This window comes from Mustelus asterias, chromosome 10 (assembly GCF_964213995.1).
Source record: "Mustelus asterias chromosome 10, sMusAst1.hap1.1, whole genome shotgun sequence".
NCBI classification, from domain to species: domain Eukaryota; kingdom Metazoa; phylum Chordata; class Chondrichthyes; order Carcharhiniformes; family Triakidae; genus Mustelus; species Mustelus asterias.
The window spans coordinates 94,303,410-94,330,516 of record NC_135810.1 but is presented as its reverse complement, the minus strand read 5'-3'; the positions used below and the strand labels follow the sequence as shown (position 1 = coordinate 94,330,516).

The following is a 27,107-nucleotide window of genomic DNA, read 5'->3' as shown; positions in this document are numbered from 1 at the left end:
GTCAGTCATATGAGACGAGATTAAGTCAGTTAGGATTATATTAGCTGTTTAGAAGAGTGAGAGGGGATGTCCTAGAAACTTATAAAATTCTAACAGGGTTAGACAGGGTAGATTCAGAAAGAACTTTCCCAATGGTAGGGGAGTCCAGAACTAGGGGTCATAGTTTGAGTATAAGGGGTAAACTTTTAGAACTGAGGCGAGGATAAATTTCTTCACCCTGAGGGTGGTGAATTTGTGGAATTCACTCCCACAGAATGTAGTTGAAGTCAAAACGTTGTGTGATTTCAAGAAGAAATTAGATATAGCTCTTGGGGCTAAAGGGGTTAAGGGATGTCAGGGGAAGGGGGGAGCAGGATGTTAAATTCAATGATCAACCATGATCAAAATGAATGGCGGAGCAGGCTCAAAGGGCTGAATGGCCTACTCCTGCTTCTAGTTTCTAAGTTTAAAAAAAAGAATAAGTAATAAAAAATGATCAGCGTGTGAGAGGATCGGTGAATCTTGGTGGGGGAGTGAGAGTGGGTATGTATGTGTGTGTTGGTGTGTGTAAGAGAGTGGAGAACCTGAGACTAGGTGTGAGGCATTCATACACTCCCACACTCTTGACTCATTTGGGCGGCACGGTAGCACAGCGGTTAGCACTGCTGCTTCACAGCTCTAGGGGCCTGGGTTCGATTCCCGGCTTGGCTCACTGTCTGTGTGGAGTTTGCACATTCTCCTCATGTCTGCGTGGGTTTCCTGCGGGTGCTCCGGTTTCCTCCCACAGTCCAAAGATGTGCGGGTTAGGTTGATTGGCCATGCTAGAAAATTGCCCCTTAGTGTCCTGAGATGCATAGGTTAGAGGGATTAGCGGATAATATGTGCAGGACATGGGAGTAGGGCCTGGGTGGGATTGTGGTCGGTGCAGACTTGATGGGTCGAATGGCCTGTTTCTGCACTGTGGGGTTTCTATGATTTCTATGATTACCAATCACTCAGTTATTCACACACACTCATCCCACATTCCGTCTCCCTTACTCGTACTCTCCCTCACACTCGCTAGCACGCGTGCACACTCATTTTCCCGTTTGCACACATACATTCGTTCTCTTGCTCATGCGCACAATCTGATTTTCTCGCTCACATGCTCTCGTTCTCTCGCTTGCACGCACATTCTTGTTCTCTCGATCGCGTGTGCACTCTCGTTGGCACGTGCAGTCTTGTGCTCTTGCTGGCACGCACCCCCGTTCTCTCGCTTGCACGCATCCCCGTGCCCTCGCGTTCTCTCGCTCGTGGGCACTCCTGTTCTATCGCTCACACACACTCTTTATCACTCACACACTGTGACTCTCTCACACTAACATGTCCTCACTCTCAAAAGTAACACACACACAAAAACTCACGCATTAAAACTCACATTAAAACTAACATCCTCTCTCTTGCACTAATGCTCTTGTACTCTCACGCTTATACTCATACTTCCACACTAACACTTGACTCACTTTCACACTAACACTCTCTCATACACTAAAACTCTCTCATACTCACTGACACAATCTAAAAGATTCTAAGCGCAACTTTGTGTGAAAATTGGAGTAAATCACACTGGTTTTTGCAGTGAGAATTTATAAAAGAATCTCCCACACTCTGTGCACTGCAAAATGCACTAGCATGAATCACACTGAAAAAGCTAGGGGCGGGGCCTAGAGAGAGGCTGGCAACATAGCACTGAGTGGGCCACTGTGCATGCACTGATCTGTCAGGGCTGAGATTGGCGCATGTGCAGTGTCCCCTGTCTGTCAGCCTCCCGATCGCTGGCCAGCCCCGCGACCCCTGCAAAGCCGGCCCCCCACCTCCCACGGCCTGATCGCTGGCCTCACAAACCTGCCAGGGCCCAGCCCCAAGCACCCCCCGCACCCCCTAACTCACCTTGGTTTCCTCTCCCCCCGTCCACCCTGATGGCCAGCCTCGATCGCTGGCCTCCCTCCCTCCCCCACTGACTGCAGGGTGGCAGCGGGACCCCCCACCCTTACTGATTGCCCTCCAGAGGCGCCGCCCCACCCGAACAGGCCCCCCATTAAGTCCTGTCTCCTTGGCACTGCCCCATGCTCGATGAGCAATGCCAAGGTGCCCCTGGGCATTAGCACTTTGCCCCTTGGGCAGTGCCAGCATGCACAGGCTGGCACTGCCAAGGTGCCAATGCCAGGAGGGACCCCCCAGCACCCGACTCTCAGGGGAGGGCCTCGATTGCCCTCCCTTCACTCCAACAGGGTCGGACTGGCAGCTCCCTGTTATTGGGGAGCTAATGTAAACCCCGCTGGAGTGAAACACTCCTGGCACGGGTAAGGGGGAGTGGTGATGAAAGAGGGTAGAGGGCTCAGAGACTTTAGCCTGGGCCCGCAATTATATTTAAATTAGATGAAATGAATGTGTGAATATCTGATGCAGCTCAGTGCCAATTCCAGCGTGGAGCTGACAATACCGGAAGTCCGGCGCTGCGAGACGCGCTCAGGCCTGGGTGCCCAGCACAGATCGCGCTAATCGGGCGCCGCTTAAATTCCCCGGCCCATTGTGCTAAACAAAATCAGTGCAGCAGGATGGGAGAGTTGCCCCCTATCTCTTGCACTTATACTCTCTCACTCTCACACCCACTCAAACACATGCTTATGTGAGAATTCCACAGAATCGGAGCGGGTGAGGGGCAGACAATGGAAATGTCTGTTGGGTGGGATTTTGCGGACTCAGATCGAGTGAGGCCATAAAATCCCACCCTCAATCTCCCACACAGGGCAGTAAACACCTGGGCTGGGGCTCCCACATCAACTCACGCACGGATGGACCTGACAGCAACCGTCTCTACAAAGTGACCCCGATTCATTGCTTTCCGGCCCCAGATCCTTAGCTTGTTGCATGCCACAGGCCCCTCTTCCTGGCTCACTGATTGTCTGGCCCCGCTCTCCTGCTCATTGATTTCCTGGTCCCACACCCGATTCGCTGAATACCTGGCTCCGCTCCACTGCTCCCTGATTACCTAGCTGCACTCCCTGCTCACTGATTACCTCGTCCTGCTCATGACTCGCTGATTGCCTGGTCCCACTCCCTGGCTCGCTGTTTTCCTGGGCCCAAACTCTGCTGCTCCTGTTCACTTTCTTCCAATCGCAGATTGTTGTTTCTCTCCCACATTTGCTGTAGCAAATGAGGTGGAGGAGAACCAGTCTGTGATTGGAGGTGCTTCCCCTTTAACGATTTTCCATTGCACTTACCCATTTGACCGGCATTTTCAAAACCAGCTCCAGGAGCCACATAAAGGGCCTTAGAAGGCTCTGCTTTGGACAAATTTGATCTAATCGGACGGGCGCAGGTCCCATTGAGTAAAGTTGGGAAGATCTTTTTGCAGCTGATCTAAGCTGTACAGTTCAGACAAGGTAGACAGGTAAAAAGTCTTCCCATTAGCTGAAGATAGGAAGAATCACAGATGTGAGATTTTGGGCAAGAGATGCAGGTGGAATGTTAGGAACAGCTTTACTCATACAGCACGTGATAATAACCTGGAACTCGCTGTCCTCTAGGGTGGTGGAAGCCACAAAAATCAATGATTTAAAAAGGAAATTAGATGGACAGTTGAAGGAAATAAACTTGTAGGGCTAAGGGGATCAAGCAGGAGAGTATGACTGAATGGTTTGCTCTGCAGGGAGCTGGCATGGACTTGATGAGCTCAATGTTTTCTTTCTGTACCATAAATTACCCAATGATTGATTGCATAACTGTGCCTTTCACACTTCTGGGCTACAGTTTGTGAGGGATGGCATAATGGTGAATGCAGGCAGTTTAGCTCTGTTATGATCATTTGAAATTTGGCATTCTCGCTTTTCTCCTGATGAGCACAAGACAAAAAACTTCGACAACATGTCTCTCTTTTCAGCAAGATTTACATATCTGTTGTTGAACAAATCTACTCACATACAACAGAAGGGACGTGTCACTGCTAACTCCACAAAGGCTGATGAGAAATTGCAAGGCAATCCTGAGATTATTGCTCCACTTTTCATTGTCTACCAGTGCATTCCAGGCATTTTCCATCTCTGATCCAGGAACTTCATCCCCATACTGAATAAAGAACAAAAAAAAGTTACAATTATAGATTTGGAGTCAATTTATGAAGAAGTCCATTTAGAAATGTCAGCTTTTGAGGCTGATCTGATTCTATTTTTTGAAAAATAAGTTGATTAGCGATATTCTGTTATCATTGTGTTTCTATGATAAACATCATGCGGCCTTTCAATAATATCCTTCCCATTCCAAAAACTATTTAATGTCCATGTAAAGAACAGTGAAAATGTCTCCAAGGAGGTTCACAGCCAAAGATTCACCAGAACAATTGCAGTATTGAGAGGTGATGGTTGTGCAGAAATGCTTGAAATATTGAAGTTAATCTCACTGGAAAGTCAAATTGGATGGAGTATAAAATAGGCAGCCAAAGTGTCCCTGCCAATTTCCCATTGGGTAAGTTAGGTTAAAAATACCCAGAGGGTTTTAATTGGGGTTTCTAAGATTATGCATAGTTAAAGGTAGTTATAAATTGCTTTTATCATTTGAAATTTGGCATTCCTGTATTTGTCCTGAGGAGTGAGAGGCAAAATGCTTCAACAACGTGTTTCTCCTTTCAGCAGGTTCAAAGGGCCAAATGGCCTACTCCCGTTCTATTTATAAAAACTCTCAGTCCTAAATGGCTTGCCTCTTATTCTGAGGAAAAGTCCCTTGGTTCTGGACCCCTCCCCCCACCATCCTAGTCAGTGAAAATATACTTTCTTCATATATACTGTCCAGTCCTTTAAGAACTTTGTAAATTTCAATGAGACCACCTCTCATTTTCCCAAACTCTGGAGAATACAGGTTCAGTCTCCTTAATCTCTCCTCAAAGGACAGTCCCACTATCCCCAAAATTAGTCTGAGGAACCTCCACTGCACTCTCTCTATGGCAAGTATATCCTTAGGTAAAGGGAACAAAAGTATACACAATAATCTTGATGCAGTCTAACCAAAGTTCCGTACTACTGAAACAAGATGTTTTACTCCTATACTTAAATCTTTGCAGCATCTTCACAAAACATTCCCATTGTGTCACCTGCAAACTTGGAAATATTATATCTGGTCACCACATCCAAATCATTGATATAGATTGTGAACAGCTGGGGCCCCATGTACTGATCCTTGCAATATCAAACAAGACATGGCCTGCCAACTTTGAGTGAGCCATTTATTCTTACTCTCTGTTTCCTGTTCATTAACCATACCATTAATCATATATTACCCCATGTCCCACGTGCTCTAATTTTGTTTATTAATCTCCTGTGAGGGACCTTATCGAAAGCCTTCTGAAAATCCAAATACACCACATCTGCTAGATTCCCCTTTTCCACTCTGCTGGTATCATCCTCAAAAAACTCCAACTGGTTTGTCAAATATGATTTTCATTTCATAAATCCATGCTGACTCTGCCCAATGAGATCATTATTTTCTAAGTGTCCTGTTATCACATCCTTTATAATAGATTCCACTCTTTTCCCAATTAATAACACAGTCTAAAATGCCCACTCCTGCAATGGAATAAAGCAAGGGTAGGACTGTTGTGTAGGACTGCTACCTGCACCCTTATCCCACCCCTGAAAAATCCCAGACTACAGGATTGCGGGAATAAATCCCAGTCAGCCTGGCATTTTTAAATCCCACCCATCTCCATTCTGACACGAACGGAGGCATGAAAATCCAGCCCATGAACTTCATGTCTAGGTGAGAAATTGAAAATCTACCCCGTACACTGTTTCATCTTTATTGAAATAAAAAAGGCAACACCAGCATGCTATAAAGCCAAATACATAATGTGCCAAATTCAACACATTATGTATTAACATTGAGCAAATATAATCAATTCATGCTATATCTGTCAAACTTTATTAATTTTACACTGTTAATATGCAGGAGAAACAGGATTAAATTCACGTCATACAAACATACATACATAAGAACAAGGAACAGCAGTAGGCCACCAGCCCCTTGAGTCTGCTTTGCCAATTAATAAGATCATGGTTGATCTGATGGTAACCTCAAATCTGCATTCCACCTCCCCCCAATAACCTTCTTTCTCTTCATTTGGCATCCTCATTGTCTGAGAACTGCTCCTCATGGCTAATGCCATGATATCACAATGGGGTAAGAAGGGTCACACTATTTCAGCCAATACAGGTGATAAACTTATGCTGTTGGCATTATTAAGCACCACACTGTAGCCATCTGACCAATTAAGTTATCAGGCTCCCCTCCTGCATGCTTAGTTTAGGGAGATGGTGGTGATGTGGTAATGCCACTGGACTCATAATCCAGAGACCCAAGATGTGCTCTGAGGACATTGGTTCAAATTCCACCATGGCAGCTGGTGAAATTTGAATTTAATGAATAAACCTTGAATTGGAAGCTAGTCTCAGTAATGGTGACCATGAAACTATCATTGATTGTTGTAATGACGTGGATATGCCGGTGTTGGACAGTAAGAAGTCTCACAACACCAGGTTAAAGTCCAATAGGTTTATTTGGTAGCATGAGCTTTCGGAGCGCTGCCCCTTCATCAGGTGAGTGAAGAGTTGGGTTTACAAACATGGCATATATAGACACAAACTCAATTACAGGATAATGGTTGGAATGCGAGTCTTAACAGGTAATCAAGTCTTTACAGGTACACACAATGCGAGTGGAGAGAGGGTCAAGTACAGGTTAAAGAGGTGTGAATTGTCTCAAGCCAGGACAGTTAGTGAGATTTTGCAAGCCCAGGCAGGCCGTGGGGGTTACAGATAGTGTGACATGAACCCAAAATCCCGGTTGAAGCCGTTCTCATGTGTGCGGAACTAATATTGATTGTTGTAAAAGACCATGTGGTTCACTGATGTCCTTTAGGGAAGAAAATCTGCCATTCTCACCTGGTCTGGTCTACATGTGACTCCAGATCCACAGTGGTTGATTCTTAATTGTCCCTGAAATAGCCTGGTAAGATAGTCAGTTAATGGCTAGCTAGAGATGGCAACAAATGCCAGCCTTTCCAGTGACACTCATATTCCAAGAACGAATAAAGGAAAAATGTTTTTAAAAATTACCTTGGCAGTCATGTACATGAGGTTATTAAGAACTAGAGAGGTGGCCTGTGGAGACCCCCAGCCATTTCCTTTTAATCCATATTCCTCAATCGTTTCCTCCTCTTTGTAGTTAGCTTGTTCATCAGGAGTTTGTGGGCTTGATGTTATGGGAAGAAGTCCACCATCCACTAGCTCAATGTTACGAAGCCATGGTAAAAGATAGGTGAGCATAATTTGTCGGCCATTTGGGTGAGTGGTTGGAAATCTTTGGCTAACCTCTGGTCAAAGAGATGTAAACAAAACATTGACTTCCCTCAGTACTTATAAAAATATACATGTAGTAATAGTAATCGTGTCAGTGCAAAATAGTCTCGAAGCTACTGTGTTATAGTTAATGTTTAAGATACAAACTTCTTTCAATTACTTTACAGGAAGTGTTAAATCACTTCACAATTGTACATGATTGCTCACAGAACTTCCCAGTTTGAAAGGAAATCCCAAACATAAACAAGAAATAGTGAAAGTAGGCACTTTTTTTAACTGTTGGAATACAGAGGTTGCAAAAGAAAAACTTTTTAAAACAATGTTTATTTTGAAACATGTACAAGAAATTAATTATGTGTCTGTAATCATGGTTAGAACAGTATTGTATGAAAATCAAAATCCACAACTATGGGGAACAATGATGTAAATCATTGTTATTTTTGACAGTTCACAGGTGCATGACTTTAGAAGCTTTGGGTTAGATTTTTAACTTGTGCATTAACTGTCCATTAAAAATCCACCTGAAGTGAAAATTGAACCGTCTCTGTAATGGAAAGCAATGTCAGTTTACACCTGGGCATCAGTTTGAAAGATAGCACCAGGCAAAGCTGTTTTGGCAACTAAACGAAATAGGTGCGAACATAGAAATCGAATGCAAACAAGTCTTTTCTAGTTATATGTATGCATACAATAGGAATTAGGAAGAGGCATACAGTCACAAAGGCATGCCCCCCCCTCATATTAGCCCCTGGCCAAATCACCCTCTCATGGCCCCTTAACATTAACCCCTAGAAGTAGTACACCATTTATGAGTGGTAATCTGGTAATAATTAAACCTTCTCTTATTAAAAAAAATTAAGTCTTACCTTATGTCATTTTTAATAGGAAGAATGATGTTGGAATGCTGATTCTCATATTGGATACGCACACCTCTCCATCCCTCACACACATATACACACACTCATCTTGCTCCCTCACAGTCTCTCTCTCAGATTTACACACAAAAACACCACACACTCTCACACACACCCACTCACCCCCCTTTGTTACACACACTCATCCACCTTTCGCTGGCAGTGGCAGCAGGGCATTAACGGCTGGAGAATTCCAGCCTTTAACTCTGTTTCTCTCTCCACAGATGCAGCCAGATGTGCTGAGTTTATTCAGCATTCTCAGTTTTTATTTAAGAAAAAAAAGCTTTCCTGTTCTGTGTTATTTGCTAAGGTTTTGTGGGTTCCAGAAACAAACTATTGGGCTTAATCCCAACTATAAAAAAATCAGTGGATTGGTTTGGGTGAGATGCTAAAACTTAAAAATTCCAAACCTGACCCAAATCCATCTCGAACCCAGCTACTTCTGGGTTTTACAGAGATGGGATCAGGGGCGGGCAAGGACTCACAAGAGGCAAGGTTGGTCAATTAAATATCTTAATGAGGCAAATCGCCTCTAATATAACCTATTTTGCAAATCTTAACATAAGCTAGTCAAGATTCCAGGCCTTAGGGAACCTATTAGCTGAAGAGAAGCAAGAACCATCTGCAGGAGAAGCTAAGTTTTTCTCCTCAGCTCCCAAACCCAGCAGACCACCTCCCTTGCAGGGAGTCAGTAATTGGACTACCCCATACTCCCAAAGGCTTCCAGTGGGTGGCTGAGGCCTGCTGCAGAGTGCTCCCGCAAACCCCGACTGGAAGCTAAGCCAATCAATCAGACTGACTTCCTGGCAGGAAAACAAAATTCAAGATGGCGCTGAAGCGAGGTGACTTCTTGCAAGCTGTGCCCAGCATACCTTCAAATTCTATCTTTTACTCTCGTTCTATGCTTCTCAAACTTCATTCTAACTCTTTTAAACTCTCTAACAATGCTTTAATTCAATATCTTATAGAATTGGCAATCCTTAGGTCCCTGGAGACACCTGATCTGATTGATCTTTCTTTACACCTTAGCTATGACTGTAACACTACATTTGCACTCTCTCGTTGCCTTCTCTATGAATGGTATGCTTTATCTGTACAGCGCGCAAGAAATAATACTTTTCACTGTATGCTAATACATGTGACAATAATAAATTAAATCAAATCAAATGTCAAATCTAAACTATGCTGTTATGTATTCAAACCTCCAGAGCATGTGAGAAAACCCAAAATTCAGGATTTCCCAACAAAAACCCTTCCCCCAATCTAACCCACCTATGAAGATTCAGACATTTCACTTTGGGGTTAATTGTAAATTTAACTGCTTGAAAAATACAGAACAAATAATATTTAAAATGCGTCATGATCGGCTATTTTTATTTTGTCTCTTCTAATAAATTTACACTGCATATTTTCTCTTTTAATTTGTGCTCATGATTCACAAGGAGACAAAATATGTTGTAAATGTACTATTTTCTAATATACTGGAGAATACCTGAAAACATAGGAAGGGTGAGCTCAGGATACATCCTTGCTAATTCATTTGACAGTTGAGACAATGATACAGAATACAGATGAGGTAATGACCCATGTGTTCCAAACAGAATACTATCAGATTTTTGCTCAGCCACCTTTTTGGAATACAGGAATAGTTTTGCTTCCAGAATCTGAAAAAAGAACAAATTGTAAAATCAGCTGTTATAGTGAATTCAAACTGAATGTCACAAATACAATACATACATTACTTGTATAAGTTCTGGGCTCATCACAAGGTCTTTATGTCTTTTATTAATCCTGAATTAGAATTGCTTCATTTGTGAGTTTAAGATTAGGGGTATGGAGTGGGATGGTGCTCAATTGGAGAGAACCCAAAAACAGACCCATGAATTGTGATGTGCGATTAACAACTTCTTGTACTCCATGAATTTGAATTTGAAACCAATAGCAATTGCACTGCTGAGTGGCTGCATGATTCAGCAGAGGGCTCAAGTTCATGCAAGAATAGCATCACTTAAAGCTAGCCTGCACTAACTAGTTAACTAGGAGGTGCAATCTGGCTGAAGTGGTTTACAACTAAAGAACTCCAACCTGGCCAGGCAATAATGAAAGACTCAGGGCCCGATATTAGCATCAAGTTGTGCCCGTTTCGGACACGAAAACTTGGTAAAGTCGGGCGTGAGGCGAGTAGCGTGATCCGCGCATGTGCAATTGGAGGCGCCGATCGGAGCAGCAGGATTTCGGGCACGTCAAGCCCTGCCCACAGGCTTCTGCAGCGTGATTCGGAATTGCTGATATTTTTTCAGGCAGAGTGCATATGGGGGCGCCTGAGAATGGGTCTAAAAGTTGGATCTGAAACTCTCCCAGTTTCAAGTCTGCCCAGCATGGTAAAATAGGGTCATCAGAGGTGGAAGAGCAGGAAGATAGTGAAGAAAAAACACCAGTGCTCACTCTCATACTCACACAGAACACAGCCGATTTCCTCCAAAACAGTTCAGGCATTGGAAGCATTATTCCATCACCTCAATGGTCTGCTCTATCACATTACATGTGGCAGTATGACTTTTGTTATGCACTGGGCTCATGAGCCACGTCATCAAAAGATAGTTATTGTTGTGCAGTGGCCAACCTATGGTTTGTCCTTGTGACTCAAATGCAACTAAAACTCTGCTCATTGTTTCAGCATCTATCGTTATACTGCTAGATTTCACATGGATTACTTTATACCTGCAAGAGCTGCATAGATATTTCATAAATATCTCTGTCTGTATCAGAAGCTTTAAAAAGCACCAGGTTCAGCAGTGTCACTATATCATATGGATAGTTCCTAGGAAGAAAATTTAAAATATTACACAATTTGCTGTAAGATGCTCAACATCATCAGTTTAGGAAATAAAAGGATCAATGTTCATTTTCTTTTGATACTGAATAAATCTGAGAAATGCCAAATAAAACCATATACAACAATACTAAATGTTGAATACTCAGTAGTACTGTTCTAACTACTAACTAACTGACACAAAGGGGGCAATTTTCCCAGCCTCATGCGCTGCTCGAGCAGAGGGATCCCCGCTGCCACTCCACACTGGGATCGCAGGCAGAGGGAGGGAAGAAGTGTTCGGGGCTGGTCATCTGGATGGGTGGGGGGTTGGGGCTGCGGGGGGTAGGGGGGGTTGGAGAGATCGGGACTGCCCGGGGGGGGGGGGAAGGACCAGGAGATTGGGTCTGGTTGGGTAGGGGTGGGGTTCGGGGAGATTGGGGTTGAGTGGGGGGAACATTGGGGCTGGCCCGGGGGTTCCGGGAGGCCAGCGATGGGGAGTGGGGGGGGGGTCAGAAGGCCAGCAATGGTGGGTTGTGGGGCTGGCCAGCGATCGGGCTGGCCAATGATCTGGAGGCCAGCAATGGGGGTGCCACTGCGCATGCACTGATATCCACACTGACAGATCGGCGCATGCGCAGTGGCCCACTCAGCGCTATGCTACGGACCTCTCAGATGGGTATAGGTCTCACCCACAGATTTCCAGAGTGAATCACTGTGATTCATTCCAGAAATCACACTAAAAAAAAAATAGTGGGATTTATTCCCACTTTCCCGCAAATTGGGGACTTAGAATTTTTTGGGAGAATCCCGGCCAAAATGTTAACTTTACTTCTCTTTCCACTGATGATTCAAGACCTATTAAGTAATTCTTGCATATTCTGCTCTAAGTTCAGGTTTCCAGAATCCACAGTATAACTGTGTATAACTGTGTCTTTTAGTGATAACATTTTAATACCAGAACATGCTGCAACCAGCGACCAACTTCTTTTTGTAGTGGGTTTTTTTGATTCCTAATACCACATTACTTACATATCACATCAATTAATTTATTCAAGTCTGCTGAGACAGTCATTTTGACTTTTGATAATAGCTTAAAATGCACAAAATTAGTTTAGACACCTGTTAATAATTCTCCAGATTTTTGCTTCTATTGAAGACAATCAAAATGAAAATTGGGAGAGGTGTCTAATGATCCAGAAAATCTTCTGTCTTATATATATTTTTGCAGCCAGGAGAATCAAGACAATCAGAATCACTCCCCTCTGCATTTGCATCCCTGCCTCCTGGAAGCTATTTGTGTGGGCCGGTGTGGTCTCCATGGTACCAAATATTGAACTGGTCCACATCTGGCAAGGGGCAGCAGGACATCTGTTTAGTGTCTGCTGATGAGACTTAAATGAGGTCCAAACTCAAAGTAGCCTGAGCCTCCTTGCCCATTCAAAAGCAAGCAACAGGAACATTTCCCCTCATTGGCTGCCAAAATGTGAAAATTTATTTTCAGTATCTGTCCATCCAAAGCTAACTGGAAGTCTGTGAAACAGAAGAACAATTATACAAAGAGCACTAAACATTTTTAAGAGTAAGATGACACAGTAAGAAATCAGAAATACTAAATCTGATTCCTTGCATAGCATATGCTGAACAGTTAGCAATCTGAAGTTGATTACCTGCTTCCACATACAGTAGCAATGGCTTTGAAACATCCCGATGCCAACTGGTGAGATCCTGTGTAGCAACGATCTACAGCCCAATTGAAAAGGTTTACTTGGTCTGGATTTAGCTCTAGAAGTAATATCACAACTTCACAGCCAAGCTGATGGACCTACAATATCAAAAAAAAACTTTGAAGCCTCTTAATATGGCCTAAAAGACACATTATTATATATTGTTACATAAATGTTTAAAATGGTTCCATCAAATTCCTACGTACTATTTTGAATAGTCATGATGTGGAGATGCCGGCGTTGGACTGGGGTAAACACAGTAAGAAGTTTAACAACACCAGCTTAAGGCTCCGAAAGTTTGTGGCTTTTAAGAACATAAGAAATAGGAGCAGGACTAGGCCATCTAGCCCCTCGAGCCTGTCCCGCCATTCAACAAGATCATGGCTGATCTGAAGCGAATCAGTTCCACTTACCCGCCTGCTCCCCATATCCCTTAATTCCCTTATCGATCAGAAATCTATCTGCTACCTAATAAACTTGTTGGACTTTAACCTGGTGTTGTTAAACTTCTTACTATTTTGAATAGTCAGGTGCCGCCATATGAATAATAGACTTAGGAATCTGATATGCAGTGTTCGTTTGATAATATTGCATGGTGTAATTTTCAAGCTTATGTTCGTATGTACTGTAGCCTGATGGTTATTCATGAAGACACCATCAAAGCCTTATGGTTAAAAATCTTCCATCAACCAAACAGCAGCAGAACCAGAATTCTGTCCACGTTTAAAATGCCTGGCCCTCATCTACACTGTTTCTACTGGAATGTCTGAACTGCTGTACCAAAAGAAAGGTCAACATAGTCCCAGGTGACCATAGGCTATTCTCCCCTTTGGGGGGAGAGCTGACTGGTGGTGATTTAACCTGAGGATCACCACACCGAAGACAGGGCAAGGTTGAGAAAGCAGGATCTTCATGAACAACCTCAGTCAGTACAGGAATTGAAACCACGCTGTTAGTGTTGCTCTGCATCATCAACCAGCCGTCCAGCCATCTGAGCTAAACTTCTATACCAGTACCTATTAAAAGACAAATTCATCTCTACGTGCTTCTCCCATTGTGGAAGTCAGTGCTACTAGAAATGTGGAGTATCTCTGAAGGAATACACAATTTGCCTTATGATTCTGATCTCTGGACTCATGTGAAACAATAATAATTATTTTTATCTATGGTCTTTGCCGTATTCTTCTTTTGTTCCCTTATTTTTAATTGAATGAATGCAAAAATTTGCAAACCCTTTCCTATATTTTGAGTGTGTGTAAAATAAACTAACTCTCTGATTTTATCCTAACCTGAGTTTGCTGTGGGGATATTAATAGAGGATGGATCACTCCAAAACTGAATGGTAGAGGAAAATATGCCAATACTCATAAAGCGGGAAATCAAAAATACCTTTCTGTTTACAGACGGGTGGTGAAGGTAAAAATCAGCCCTGTTTTAAATCTGTCCGTAATACTTCTCTTGTGCATAACTAAGTATTGTATCAGACTGAGGAGAAAATAATGACTATCTAAAGTGAGGGATTATGAATTTTCAACAATAATCATTATTACTAAAAACTTCATAATTTCCTTACCCGTAGATCATGGCATGCCAAAATATTATCCAACCATTTATAAAGGTATCCATCTGGAGAGAGACCCACATTATCAAACACTGGGCCACAGCACAGTACAGCTGACATTGCCTAAGAGAAAAGAGGAAAAAACAAAAAAAATATTTTAACATGTGACAAGTCTTACTCAATTAGAAGATATTTTACAGAAGAGTTTAATTTTACATTAACATTTCAGCCTTAGAATATTTTCAGGTTCTGTGGGAGTTAAGGATGGAGGTTTTGTAAAATGCTATGTGATTAAATAGTATAGGTATCAAAAACCAGTTTGCTCCGGTGGGGGAGGGGCGGAGATCCCGGATAAAATGTCATAATCTTAAAATTAGAAGGTGGCATTGAGCAGTGAAACCAGGAAGCAATATTTTGCCCAAAAGGAGGTGGAAATCTTGAACTCACGCTCTGAATAAGGGTGTTGATGTTGGGTTTGTTGAATTTGTTAAGACTGAGGTTGATAGATATTTGTTGGGGAAGGGCATCAAGTTATAAGGAGCAAATGTTGGGAAATCAAGTTGAAGTAAATCTATCGCAACAAATCAAGTGAGCTCCAGATGTTAATGAGTGAGTTTAGCTGTCAAGACTGTACAGATTTCAGCCTTTATCGGGACTCAGAGACAAGTCCAAAAGGATCCCCCCCAGGCCAGTCCCAACCCCGACCCCCCCCCCCCCCCCCCCATGGCTAGCTCCGATCGTCCCCTCCCCCACCAATCCCATTGCAGAGTGACAGCGGGTCCCTCCCCCCACCACTCATCACCCCCCCCCCCCCCCCCCCAAGTAGGCCCCCCTGTATGCCCCATTCCCTCTGGCCCCACCCCTGGTGGGCAGCGCCAAAGTGCCCAGTGGACAGTGCCAGTGTGTCCCCATGGGCAATGCCAGGGTTCCAGGCTGGCCGTGCCCAAGGGACACCGCCCTCCCATCCCCGACCACCCGTGAGGGCCTCAATGGCCTCTGTCCCCACCAGCAGAGTAAGGACACTTGTCCCCCATTAGTGGGGAGCAGTTGTAAACCGCGCTGGTGGGAACCTCTCCTGACAAGGGGGGGAGACGTTAGCATGCCCGGAGGCTACCGTACCGGGCCCACTAAATCATATGGAAATTGCTATTTCCACATGGTAATCATTTGCGTGCCAATCTCTGGCGTGCAGCTGATTACGCTAAAAAAAGGCTTTGGAGACTCAAGATCTTGCTAGACGCCCGTTGTGAATCCTGCTAAAGGTCCCCAGCTGTTTTCCAGTAGCGCAGCGGGCTGGGAGAATCCCGGCCAATTAGTTTGAATCGCTATTTGGGATATCCCAAGTTTGCAATCTATAATCTAGACTGCAGGGACGTTTTATTTTGGTTTTGGTTTTTCTGTGCTTTTTCTCAAAGCAAGAAGGTGGAATATGGAAACAGCTTTTAGACAAGCAGAAAGATATCTCTGAGAGGATGTAGATCAAAAGTAGAGGGCAATAAAAAAACCAAGAGTGTTTTCTGATTTTGGAGTCACTGAACAAAAAAGCCATGAGACCCATGCATAAACTGGGGCATCCACAATTGTAAGGGCCACCCAACCTGATGCTTGTGAAAAGTCCCCAAGAAATCGTATACCTTGGAGAATAGTGGGAACATTGAGGAGAATTAAAGTGAATTCATGAAAGCTGTGGTCTTTGGACTGAGGAGTGAAGACACCCTCAAGATCTTGTAAAGTATAGAGGAACTCTTGGTAGAAATAAAGGTAAAATTAGGAATGTCCTGATGAGATGTGTTAGAAATATAGCATTTAAAAAGAAACATATTTCACAGGGGTGGGTACCATTGGCAAGACCCATCCCTAACTGCCCTTGAATTGAGTGGCTTGTTAGGTCATTTCAAAGGACACTTAAATGTCAATCACAGTTGGAATTTTCCAGCCCTTCATGCCGGCAGGATCTTCCGGTCCTGCCGATGTGAATGGAAATTTAAATGGCTTGCCGGCCCTGCTACGGGTGGCTGGAAACATCAGGCCCACATTGCTGTGGGTCTGGAGTCAAATGTAGGCCAGACCAGTCATGTATAGCAGGCTTAGTGAACCAGATGGGTTTTTACAATCAATAATAATTTCGTAATCATAATTACTGAAACAAGCTTTCAGTTCCAGATTTTTATTAACTGAATTTTAATTCCACCAGCTGGTGTGGGTTTCTGCTAGCTGTAAAATGCATGTGTCATTGTGTTGACAGTGTGTCATGGACAAGAGTCTGCAAAACAAAACTACTGCCTATTATTTTGCACAATTACTGGTAAACTGGCAGCTTTATTTAAGAGGGTCACAAATGGCTTACACGTTAAAACTATAATAATAGATTTTCAGTAAGTAGTAGCATGTCTGAATACGTGACAAGAAGTATTACTAAATATCTATTGCCCATACCTACAATTTAAATATCATTTCTGTAAATTATGTTAGCTTCAGTTGCAGATTGCCACTAGCAATAGGTTATTGATTTGTTCTGCATATTGAAACTAATGCTATACGCATGCTCGCAAAGGTCCGGTGTAATGTGCACAGAATAGAAACACGACCAGCACAAATGTATCTATTACCTTGATGCACATAGTAAATTGAGGATGAAACATTTCATGGCTTTATTACAGATGTCATGATAGGCATAATTTTTACTGACTTGATCCACAGATATCAGTTTGGTCAGAAAATTGTGGGGAATGTGCATTTTGCGATTTTCTCCATACGCCTTGGAGCTTTAACTCCATTAGTATGTAGTGATATTATTGATTAGTTCCCATCTTGAGACTAGCCTAATTCCAGCCAGGGATCCTAATTCATTATAAGATTTAAAATTGCAACCTTGGAGCTTGGTATTGGGTCACTCGCCGGCCCATATTCCAGCCGAAGTTAAAACTATGTATAGGCAAGTTAGTGCTGGCTTTGAGTTGAGAAAAATACTTCAGCGATTTTAACGCTTCACTAACTTTGGGGTTAAAATTCATCATAATGAGACTATTCTTTGCCAACGCTTTGAGTAAACCCTTTGAATAATTACCAGAAACCTGAAAATGTCTAATACTTCTGGTACATAGTGGCATTATTAATTCCAATTTATGCTCACCAATGAAATTTAATATTAGTTTAAACCTGTCAATACAGTGGAATTGTGATGATTAATGGAGAAAATTATCCAACCACAGGTGGGATTTTCCACGCAACCTGCATGTTCACGATGGCAGAGACAGCTGCTATTGGCTGGCAGCAGGATCTTCTGATCCTGCCATTGTCAACAGGGTTTCCCATTCAATGCACCCCTCGCTACTGGGAAACTTGCAGTGAAACTGGAAGATCCCGCTGGTATGGACGGCCATAAAATTTCAGCCAATCTTAGCATCTAAATCCCTACCACAGATGGAAGCAGCAAATGCATCAACAGTATACTGGTATTGGAAAGGCATGTTAACAGTAGCATATATATTAACTAATCTAATGCTGTAAAAGGCTTTCTCCAATCTGACAGATGGTTTAGTGTCAGACCTTTGAGATGTATGTTTTAATAGTTTTCTACCAATCATTAGAAATAACAAAATACACAATTAATAACGTATACACTTCAAAGTAAAAGCATCTTCATGAGAACTGGGGAACTGGACTGGTGGAAACAATCTCAGCCATTGACAGAAATTATGTAGTAATAGGAAACACAAGAAGTTTAGGAAGCTAGTTATGGTTGCAGCAATGGGATTTTTACTTCTTTCCATTAGTGCTGGCAAAAAAACATTAGTATGAGTTTATATTGGGGGAGACAATGCCTTGACCTTCTGGTCAGCCACAAAGGCGAAAGGCGAGGCATGCGTGCATCATAACCTTTTTTTTGAACCATCTGGGACTTTCTACAGGAGGGGGTGAGTAGAGCTTGGGAAGATGGGGGTGAGATGGGGGGGGGGGAAACGGAAGTGAAGAGGAAAGCTTGGGTGGGGGGGGTGAAAGGAGGGCATGATAAGAGCTTGAGGGATTAAGGGGATGAGCAGAGCTTGAGGGGAAGGGGGATGACAAGAGCGAGGGGAAGGGGAATGAACAGAGATGGGGAGAGGGGATTGAGCAGAGATAGGGGGTATAGGAAGGGGTGAGCAGAGCTTAGGGAGGAGGTGGGGTGATTAGAGCTTGAGGGAGAAGGGGATTGAGCAGAGCTTTGAGGTGGGGTGGAAGGCTGAGCAGAGCCTTGGGGGGCCGGGGGGGGGGGTGGGGTGTGTGTGTGTGTGTGTGTGTGTGCGCAGAAGCAGACTAGGAGCTGGGGTGGGGAGCAGTCCAGGAGCTGGGGTGGGGGCAGTGAGCGGGGCCTGAGCAGACCTAGGAGAGAGGAGGAGGGGTTGAGTAGAGCTTGGGAAGGCAAGAGGGGGTGAGTAGAGCTTGGGGGTAAAGGCTGAGCAGAGCCTTAGGGAGTTTGGGGTGGGTGCTGTGAAGAAGCGGGAAGCAGAGCTTGTGGAGAGGGGGGCATCAAGGGAGAGAGTAAAGTAGGCAAACAATGCAAATTTATATGTGATAGGTCTGGACGGGACCATCAGTATGGGCTCCGACAAAGCCATTTTTGCAGAATCGTAAGTTCTGGTTTTCAGTGTAAGCTGCTGTTTTGTCGCTATGGAGACTTGAAGATCCCCGGTAATATTTCTGTTAACGTCAGCAAACAGAGAAAAATATACTCGAATAGATTTTGCTCATTTTACTTTAAATTCAATGGTTATCTTGAAGGGTTTTTTGAATGAACTCAAATTAAAAACTAGTTAAAGTCACTGTGCAAATACAAAATGATGAGAAAATTCTTGCATTTTCTTGATAATACAAGTTTTCAAAATATTATTTGAAGTATAGAACAATATTTTTTGAAAAAAACTCACTGAATTATTATCAAGAAAATATAACATGGGCTCAATCACACATGGAAAACATACCTTTAATGCACAATACTGGTATCTTGTAATTTGGTGGTTTCTGTCACTGTAACGATCCAAAGGAGTAAACATGACACTAAATGGCCCTGCCCATTGGCTGAACAAGATAAAAAGATGATGACGCAAACTCTGTTGTGGGAATAGGAATCTGCGGTGATGTACTATACAGGGAAAAAAAATGATTAATCTCTACTATTTGAAGGAAATCAGATGACAAAATTACAGGAGTTACTAAAGAAAAGGCTATTTCTGTGTAATCAGTTACATGCTTCAGATGACAATTAAGCTAATTTAAAATGTGATATCAAGAGTACATTGCTTTCATAATTAACCTGGTATAATGTTGCTTTGGTATGTGTTACTTACATAAATGATTTATAGCCGTTCTGCTACTGTGCTTTTATACTATGTTAAGTAAATCATCTGTTAAGTCATCTGTTGAAATAAATTAATTTTTCAACATAATGAGGCCAGATATAAAGGCTTTGATTAAAAATTTCAGCTGGTCAAATTCTGGGACATAGCCTTTTGATGTAATCCAAATTCTCTTTTGAAAATTAGTATCGTCAATGTTTTCACCGTCCACAGAGTTTGGAAACATTGAAACAATAAGCTTAATTAAGATACTCCTGGAGCTGTCATTGTAAATCATTCATTCAATTATTTTGAACAGAATTGAGATATGAAATTTATCTTTTTCCAGTACTGTCTTCATTTTCGACCAATTTTTGTGTTCACTGAATTTAATGTTTTCTTTTGGCATTTTGTTTATTTTCCATTTGTTCGTCTATTAAAAAAGTAACTTGTGCCATTATAATATCCTGCCGACCTGTAGAGGATTTTAAAAAAAATTCATTCCTGGGATATGGGCATCGCTAGCTGGCCAGCATTTATTGCCGATCCCTAGTTGCCCTTGTTTAGATGGCAGTTGAGAGTCAACTACATTGCTGTAGCTCTGGAGGCCAGACTAGGTAAGGATGGCAGATTTCCTTCCCTAAAGGACATTAGTGAACCAGATGGGTTTTCCGACAATCGGCAATGGTTTCACGATCATCAGTAGATTCTTAATTCCAGATTTTAAAAATTGAATTCAAATTCCACCATCTGCCGCGATGGGATTCAAACCCAGATCCCCAGAACATTAGCTGAGTTTCTGGATTAATAGTTTAGCAATAATACCACTACGTCATTGCCTCCCCATGTGAACACTAATGATGGTCAAAAAAAGGACCCAATGCAGAAATGGCAAGAAGAGCAGCTCGAGAAAGCAGATGCATATGCAATTTTGTTTTAAACAAATGTCAATTTTAAATTACTGCATTCAGTGGGATTTTATTATTGATGGTTGAAGCCAAATTCTGGGATTTCTAGTCAAAAGTATGAAACTTTGGAAAAGACAAAACAGAAAGTTAAAACTATAACAAAAAAGCCTGCTATTGTGGGGATAAAACATGTTTATGAGATGGATAAGGCCATTTTGATGTTGTATTGAAAGGAATTAGTGCGAAGTAAAATTCAAACATACTTTACTAACATTGGTATATGTCAAATAATTTGCACTTTAGACATTGAATATCAATTATATTTCAAATCTGGGAAGATACTATATAAACAATCAAACTACTGCACATGAGCATAAAGGTTTAATAAAGGAAGTCATCCATCCAGTTTCGGTATTGGATCAAAAATGTATTTATGCCACTGTTATGCAAGATCAGAGTACACACACAATTTTATTGAGGTGAAACTGAAACTGACAAGCTGACGAGAATACGTTTATACTTTAGAGTTTAAGAATTTTTGATATGACATATGTGCTATAGCTTAAAATGAATAGGAAATGCAGACAGTGAGCAGACTGCTCCAAACATTCAGCTTTTATTCAAGAGTTCATTTGTCTTCAATTTTGCTCCCCTTATTGCTCTCCTGGAAGAGGAGGAGCCTTGCCAGGAACGCTATGCCAATTACAGGTCCACTACTGTTACCTGGCTGACATTAGTAACTCAACATCCATTAAGGTGCAAATCTTCAAACCTCAGACTTGTCCATCTCCCTCAGTGTCATTTCACACAGTGAAATAGGGATTAAGGTGCAAACTGAGGCTCAAATATTTAAGTTTGCCTTGGTTCAACCATCCCATTGGAGGAAAATGAACTCAAATGAAATTTGCTAGTAATTTAATTTATTACATGATTTGAAATTACTTACATGACATAAGCTGATGAATGCTTAATGTATTTATAAGACTTCCTCTTGGTGTTTAAACCAGTTTTTAACCCATTTATTTAAAAATAATACTACTAGATTGATAGGATGTGTCTTTCCTCTGCAATATAATCTTAAAATTCATGAGAAGGTGGTTTAAAGCTAAATCGAAGAAAAAAATATTCAACAGTTATGAGAATGTAGAATTCCCTGCTCTAATAGGTTTTACATTCAAAGTTAACTGGGATGTTTTTGGAGAAAAAGATGTTTAAAAGGTAAAACTGACATGACTAACTGAAAGAGCAGTGCCATTGGTCCAAAAAGACTACTCCTGCTTTCATGATAATGGACTGAGGATTGCCATACAATTAAATTAAGTGTTGATCAAACACTATTATCTCAAATACGATTCTTTATTCCACAATCATGCAAAGATCATCACTAGTCTTTACACAAATGTAACTGTGATGGAGAAAAAGTCCAAGCAGGTTTGAAATTGAATATATGAGGAACATTATGTTTCCACAATTGGTCTTTTTGGGCATAAAAAATAAAAAGCATTTCCAGCGGTATAGCCAGTATCCATAATAATGAGCATGCACTTACTAACATTTGTAATCTCAAATTAAGAAGCCAGGTTTAGCTCAATTACTTTCACCTCAGCTCTTTACACACTCAAAACACAGTTCCAGTGACCTTGGAGCCATTTGAGTTCATTCTCATTCTTAGGCATGATAAATAGTATGTTGGAATTCACAAGCTTAAATGTGGACAATTTGGTGGACTCTGTAATAACATATTTCCTTTTCCTTGCAGCAATGATACAAAAAAATTAGTACATCACAGTAGTACTTCGTCAAAACAAAATTACATTTCTGGACAAATCAATAATTGCTGCATCATAAGGCATACTGCCATTCTATTTGTTGTTTGGAGAACTTTAAAAATATATTGAAATGAATTATAAAATGTATAAACCTTAATTAAAATGCATTATATTTCTACTCTGTTTTGTTAAGCCCTGTTTATAGTTTAGGAATGACTACATTTAAAAATGAGGGGTAATTTTCAGACTTTGGAAGCCCAATTTGGCAGGAATGCAAATTGGAAGTATGGATGCATAATTTTCTAACCACTTGGATTAACGATTAGAAATGGTCTCTGAATTTCTGCTACCTGCTTCCCGAAGTTGAAGGTCTCTGCCAGAAATGTGAAGTGAACAAGTCGATTGTGTTTTATTTGTTTGAAGTCTTTAAAGCCTTTTTATTGGTAAATATTATTTTAAAAAGGTTTGATAAGATTTAAATTTACTTTTGGAAAATTCAGGACAAAACCTGCCACACAGGCCTCAAGAAATTGACAACCATCCCTCAAAGTAGAAAAGGAATAGCACAGGCAGAATGGGTTTACCTGGAACACACTGGATCAAATTGGCTACCATTGCACTAAAATGAGCTCGGATGTCTTTTAGAATTTCAACATCTTTGTCATTTTCTGCCTCCAACAGCATCCTGGTTAAATCGACATACTCTAAGAACAGGGCTCCCAGTGCCAAAGTATCCCGTTCTAAAGCTCCATTAGTACTAGCAAAGAGAAAGAAAACTAAGGTTTATTAAATGCGGTTGAAGACTAAATGCCATTTATTTACAACAATTAATTTAAACACAATGGGATAAGTGTAATCTATTGGTTTAAATTGATTTTAAATGGTTAAAAAATAGTACAAATCTTGCTAGAAAGGTAATGTACTAATGATTCTATTTTTCAGAATCAGTCCATTTGTATTATTATTAACAGTTACAAGAGCATTTTGGATCCGTGTATTAGTGGTAAGAGCAGAAAACTGTAGGTTACATTTAAAGGGGTTTGGAGGATTAACAAGAAATTGCACATCAGAGGCAAAACTCCTTGTTGTCTTTGGGAAAACATTAAAATCATTCCAACCCATTGGAAGTATTTCTAAAGGCCAATGGGAGAAAGGCAAAAATGTGACAGGGAAACAGTAAAGGGAATATGTCGGTAAGAGTCTGCAGACAAGTAACGTAGTAGTTAGTACCTGACCACTTATGAATGGTGATGGGGTGGAATGGTCTCACATGAGATGGTTGTAAAGTGAGCAGCTCTTTTTGCCACTCAATGGCACCATTCCTATAGGTTACCTTTGCAAAATGCTTGGTAAATTTGGAGGCAGGCCCACGGTGCAGTGACCAACACTTTCACACGTGATGCAGCCACATGCTACATGGCAGCTGCAGATGTCTTAGCAATAGACGGCATAAATCTGCAGTTGGCTTTCTGAAACCACAGAATCTATTAAGGCATGGTTGTAGTCAAATAGATGCAGCAGTGTCTACTTTTATAATTGCTGGTATCTTGGCAGTGAGTGCATTAGCATACATTCTACAAGTCAAGTCTTGTTGTTTCTGCTTTGCATTTCAAGAGTATCAATCACATATCTAATTTTAAATACTGAATTATGCGTGGGACAACAGAAAATTTTGTTCATATTTTCCTTCATTTTATTGCAAACTTACTTGTCACTTATAACCCCAGCATCAGCAAGAAGTTCAAATATCCTTAAAAGCTGCAGTCGTAATAAATCTCGACGTTCACGGCGCTTCTTGTTCTAAAGCAGATTATGGAAAACAGAAATCCGTACAGACTGAATGGTAAAGCATAACAAAATTACATTTGTGGAAAATAATTGTAAATACAATCTAACTCTGTTGTAAATAAATTAGCATGCTCTGCTTGAAGGCTAGTTCTTAGCTCATTGTCTGCTGATGCTTCATCTTGAGCAGTTTTCTTGGCTGTTTTGTCAATGGTGGTTTGCCATTGCCTTCCACTCTCAAGGGAAGGGTAAGGAGGTAGGTCACAAGTCTACCACAACCACAGCAGGAAGCAAAACTGCGCTGTTGGAATTATTCTGAGCCACACACCAGGCGTTTTGCTAACTGAGTTAAATAGCCTCTTTCCAAATGCATCACTTAAAATCAAAAAGCCAATGAATTTCCTCTCTGAAATTAGCACAGAAATGCTAATCAGTCAGAGGAGTGATGGGTGGGGAATTGAATTATGGAATTTAATTCAGGACCCAGTTGAGTGGGCCCCTCCATTTTTCTGCCATTGAAACATTTTGCTAGAAGTAGGGGTGGTTACATTAAGGGTTGGGGAGGAGGGGGAAACGTTTAAGATATATAATGGCCTCAAGGTAAAATTTAAAAGACTGATTTTGAAAATGCTCTTCTACCTACAAAATGGGACATCAGAAGCTAACTTTCACCTAGCTATTATTCTTGCAAGTAGCCCAACTTCTCAGTTTTTAAATTTGCCAAGTTCAAAATTCTAAATAAACTTGGATTTTTATATACTATATTTTTCTATATTTTGTCAATAAGTAATTAAACAATGATGTTTGATCTGAACAAATATGAATTGACAGCATTTAAGACGTTCAAGAAAAATAATCAGGTTTACCACAGCAACTCAATTTTTTTCTCTATTGTGAAAGAAAAGTCTCAAAAACAAACCTCTGGTCGGCGTTCAAGAGCTTCTTTCATTAATGGATGTAACTCTTCAACTAACTCCCTGAATTAAAGGAAGAGAAAAAAAAACGTCTTCAATGATAAGGCATATAAACTTAGAAATTATTCTTGGCTTTATAAACAGACAAATACCGCTGCTTAAGAAGAGACAGTAGGCAGGAATTTCCGCGCAACCTGCTGCGTGTTTCACAGCGGCCAAGGGGGACCTGCCATTGACTGGCAGCAAGATCTTCTGGTCCCGCTGTCAACGGGGTTTCCTGTTGAATGCACCCTTCACCGCTGGGAAACCTACAGCGGGAGTGTGCTGTCGGCAGAGCTGGAAGATCCTGCCAGCGTGAACAGCTAGAAAATTCTGATCATTAACCAATTTAAAATTTAACCTAGTTATAAGCCTAGGTTCAGACATGTATTTAAGTGGTGGACAAAAGGTGCTGTGTCTGCTCAAGCAGCCTGCAATCATGCAGTGGCTGGCCAATTAAATTAAGGGCGGTGCAAGGCCCAATTCAAGAGTGGAGGTGGGAAATGAGGTGCTAATAACAGCATTAGCTCACTCAATGGCAGGTGCTGGTGCCATATTTAAAAGGCTACCAGCTCTGAATGCACAACATCCTTGTTTGCCCTACTGTCAGAAGACCCTTTTGCTGCCAGACTGGCCAGAAGATTTCTCCTGCTACCTGACTAGTCAGGTCCTGAAGAAGCTAAATAGGACCCTGCTGAGACCATGGCAGAAAAAGACATAGAATCCCTACAGTGCAGAAGGAGGTCATTCAGCCCATAGAGTCTGCACCGACCACAATCCCACCCAGGCCCTATTCCCATAACCCCACACATTTACCCTGCTAACTCCCCTGATGCTAGGGTCAATTTAGCATGGCCAATCAACCTAACCCGCACATCTTTGGACTATGGGAGGAAACTGGAGCACCCGGAGGAAACCCACAGAGACACGGGGAGAATGTGACAGACAGTCACCGAGGCCGGAATTGAACCTGGGTCCCTGGCGCTGTGAGGCAACAGTGCTTTCCACTGTGCCACCGTGCCACCCTTGTAGCCCCACATTTTAGAATTGCCTCCCTACTTAGCCTCTTATCCTAGGCACCAATTTAGTGAACCTTTGCTGAACCGCCTCCAGTGCAAGTATATGCTTTCTTAAATTTCTGACATTGCTAACTGTGTATATCATATGACTTATAATAATTCTAAGACAATGGGATTATTGTTTATATATAGTTTTTTCAACCATCAGGCTTCTTTTATCCTTGAAGTGCTATTCTGAATTTTCTAAAACACCATGGTTTAGGTGCCTTAAAAAATGCATAACACCCACCCAAGTTGTTTAAACAACCACTTCATTTAAAGGTTGCATTGCAAAGCAACACTCCACAGCACTTCCGTGACCCAAACAGGTTTGTGGAAATTCTGGGCTTCTGTGTTTTCCTTCATCTTAAAGGAAGCATAGGAGCTCTCAAATGACAAGATAGTCAGCAAATCATTTGAAATACATGGATGATTATTCCATAACTGAAATTTACAGTTTACATTGAAGTAAAAACTGTAAAAGAGATAACAAAAACTCAATTTGACTTTATTTTAACTGCAATGTTTGAGTAGGTTAGGCCAAAAATGATTCTTGCGGTACCTGAACACAAGTGAATTTGTCCTTCCAAATCCAAGTACCAGAGACTCTGTAATTTCTATGCTTTCAGCACGCATCAATGGAACCAGTTGTTTCAACAATACTGCCACAGATGGTGTTCCTATGACCTGTGCAGTGATAAATAATGACAATCCTAAAATACATTGAAGAACTTCCGAGTACACATAGATCATGATTTCGCCTTTTACCTCAAAGGTCTTTAGGCATGTCACAACAAAAAGTACGAAAATGCAGCTAACGTATTTATGTTGTCTAAAATTCAACAATGATACTATAAAACTTACATTTCACAATTGTATAATCCTTTCTCACATATTTGTCAGACAACGCAATCGGATAATAATAAATTCAGATGTCT

General features: G+C 41.6%; 1 protein-coding gene across 2 annotated transcripts in view; it reads right to left on the bottom strand.

Moving 5' to 3' along the window:
* The window catches only part of LOC144499778 (protein furry homolog), a 302,728-nt gene that overhangs the window by 117,015 nt on the left and 158,606 nt on the right, over positions 1-27,107 (bottom strand). For both annotated transcript variants that reach the window (XM_078222227.1, XM_078222228.1), the window contains exons 23-33: positions 26,732-26,856; positions 25,078-25,135; positions 24,082-24,173; positions 22,958-23,130; positions 19,343-19,503; positions 14,394-14,504; positions 12,764-12,918; positions 11,003-11,102; positions 9,774-9,945; positions 7,125-7,381; positions 3,940-4,086 (exon numbers count right to left, since the gene is read on the bottom strand). In XM_078222227.1, the coding sequence (XP_078078353.1) occupies positions 3,940-4,086; positions 7,125-7,381; positions 9,774-9,945; positions 11,003-11,102; positions 12,764-12,918; positions 14,394-14,504; positions 19,343-19,503; positions 22,958-23,130; positions 24,082-24,173; positions 25,078-25,135; positions 26,732-26,856 (1,551 nt within the window). The remainder of the gene's footprint in view (positions 1-3,939; positions 4,087-7,124; positions 7,382-9,773; positions 9,946-11,002; positions 11,103-12,763; positions 12,919-14,393; positions 14,505-19,342; positions 19,504-22,957; positions 23,131-24,081; positions 24,174-25,077; positions 25,136-26,731; positions 26,857-27,107) is intronic.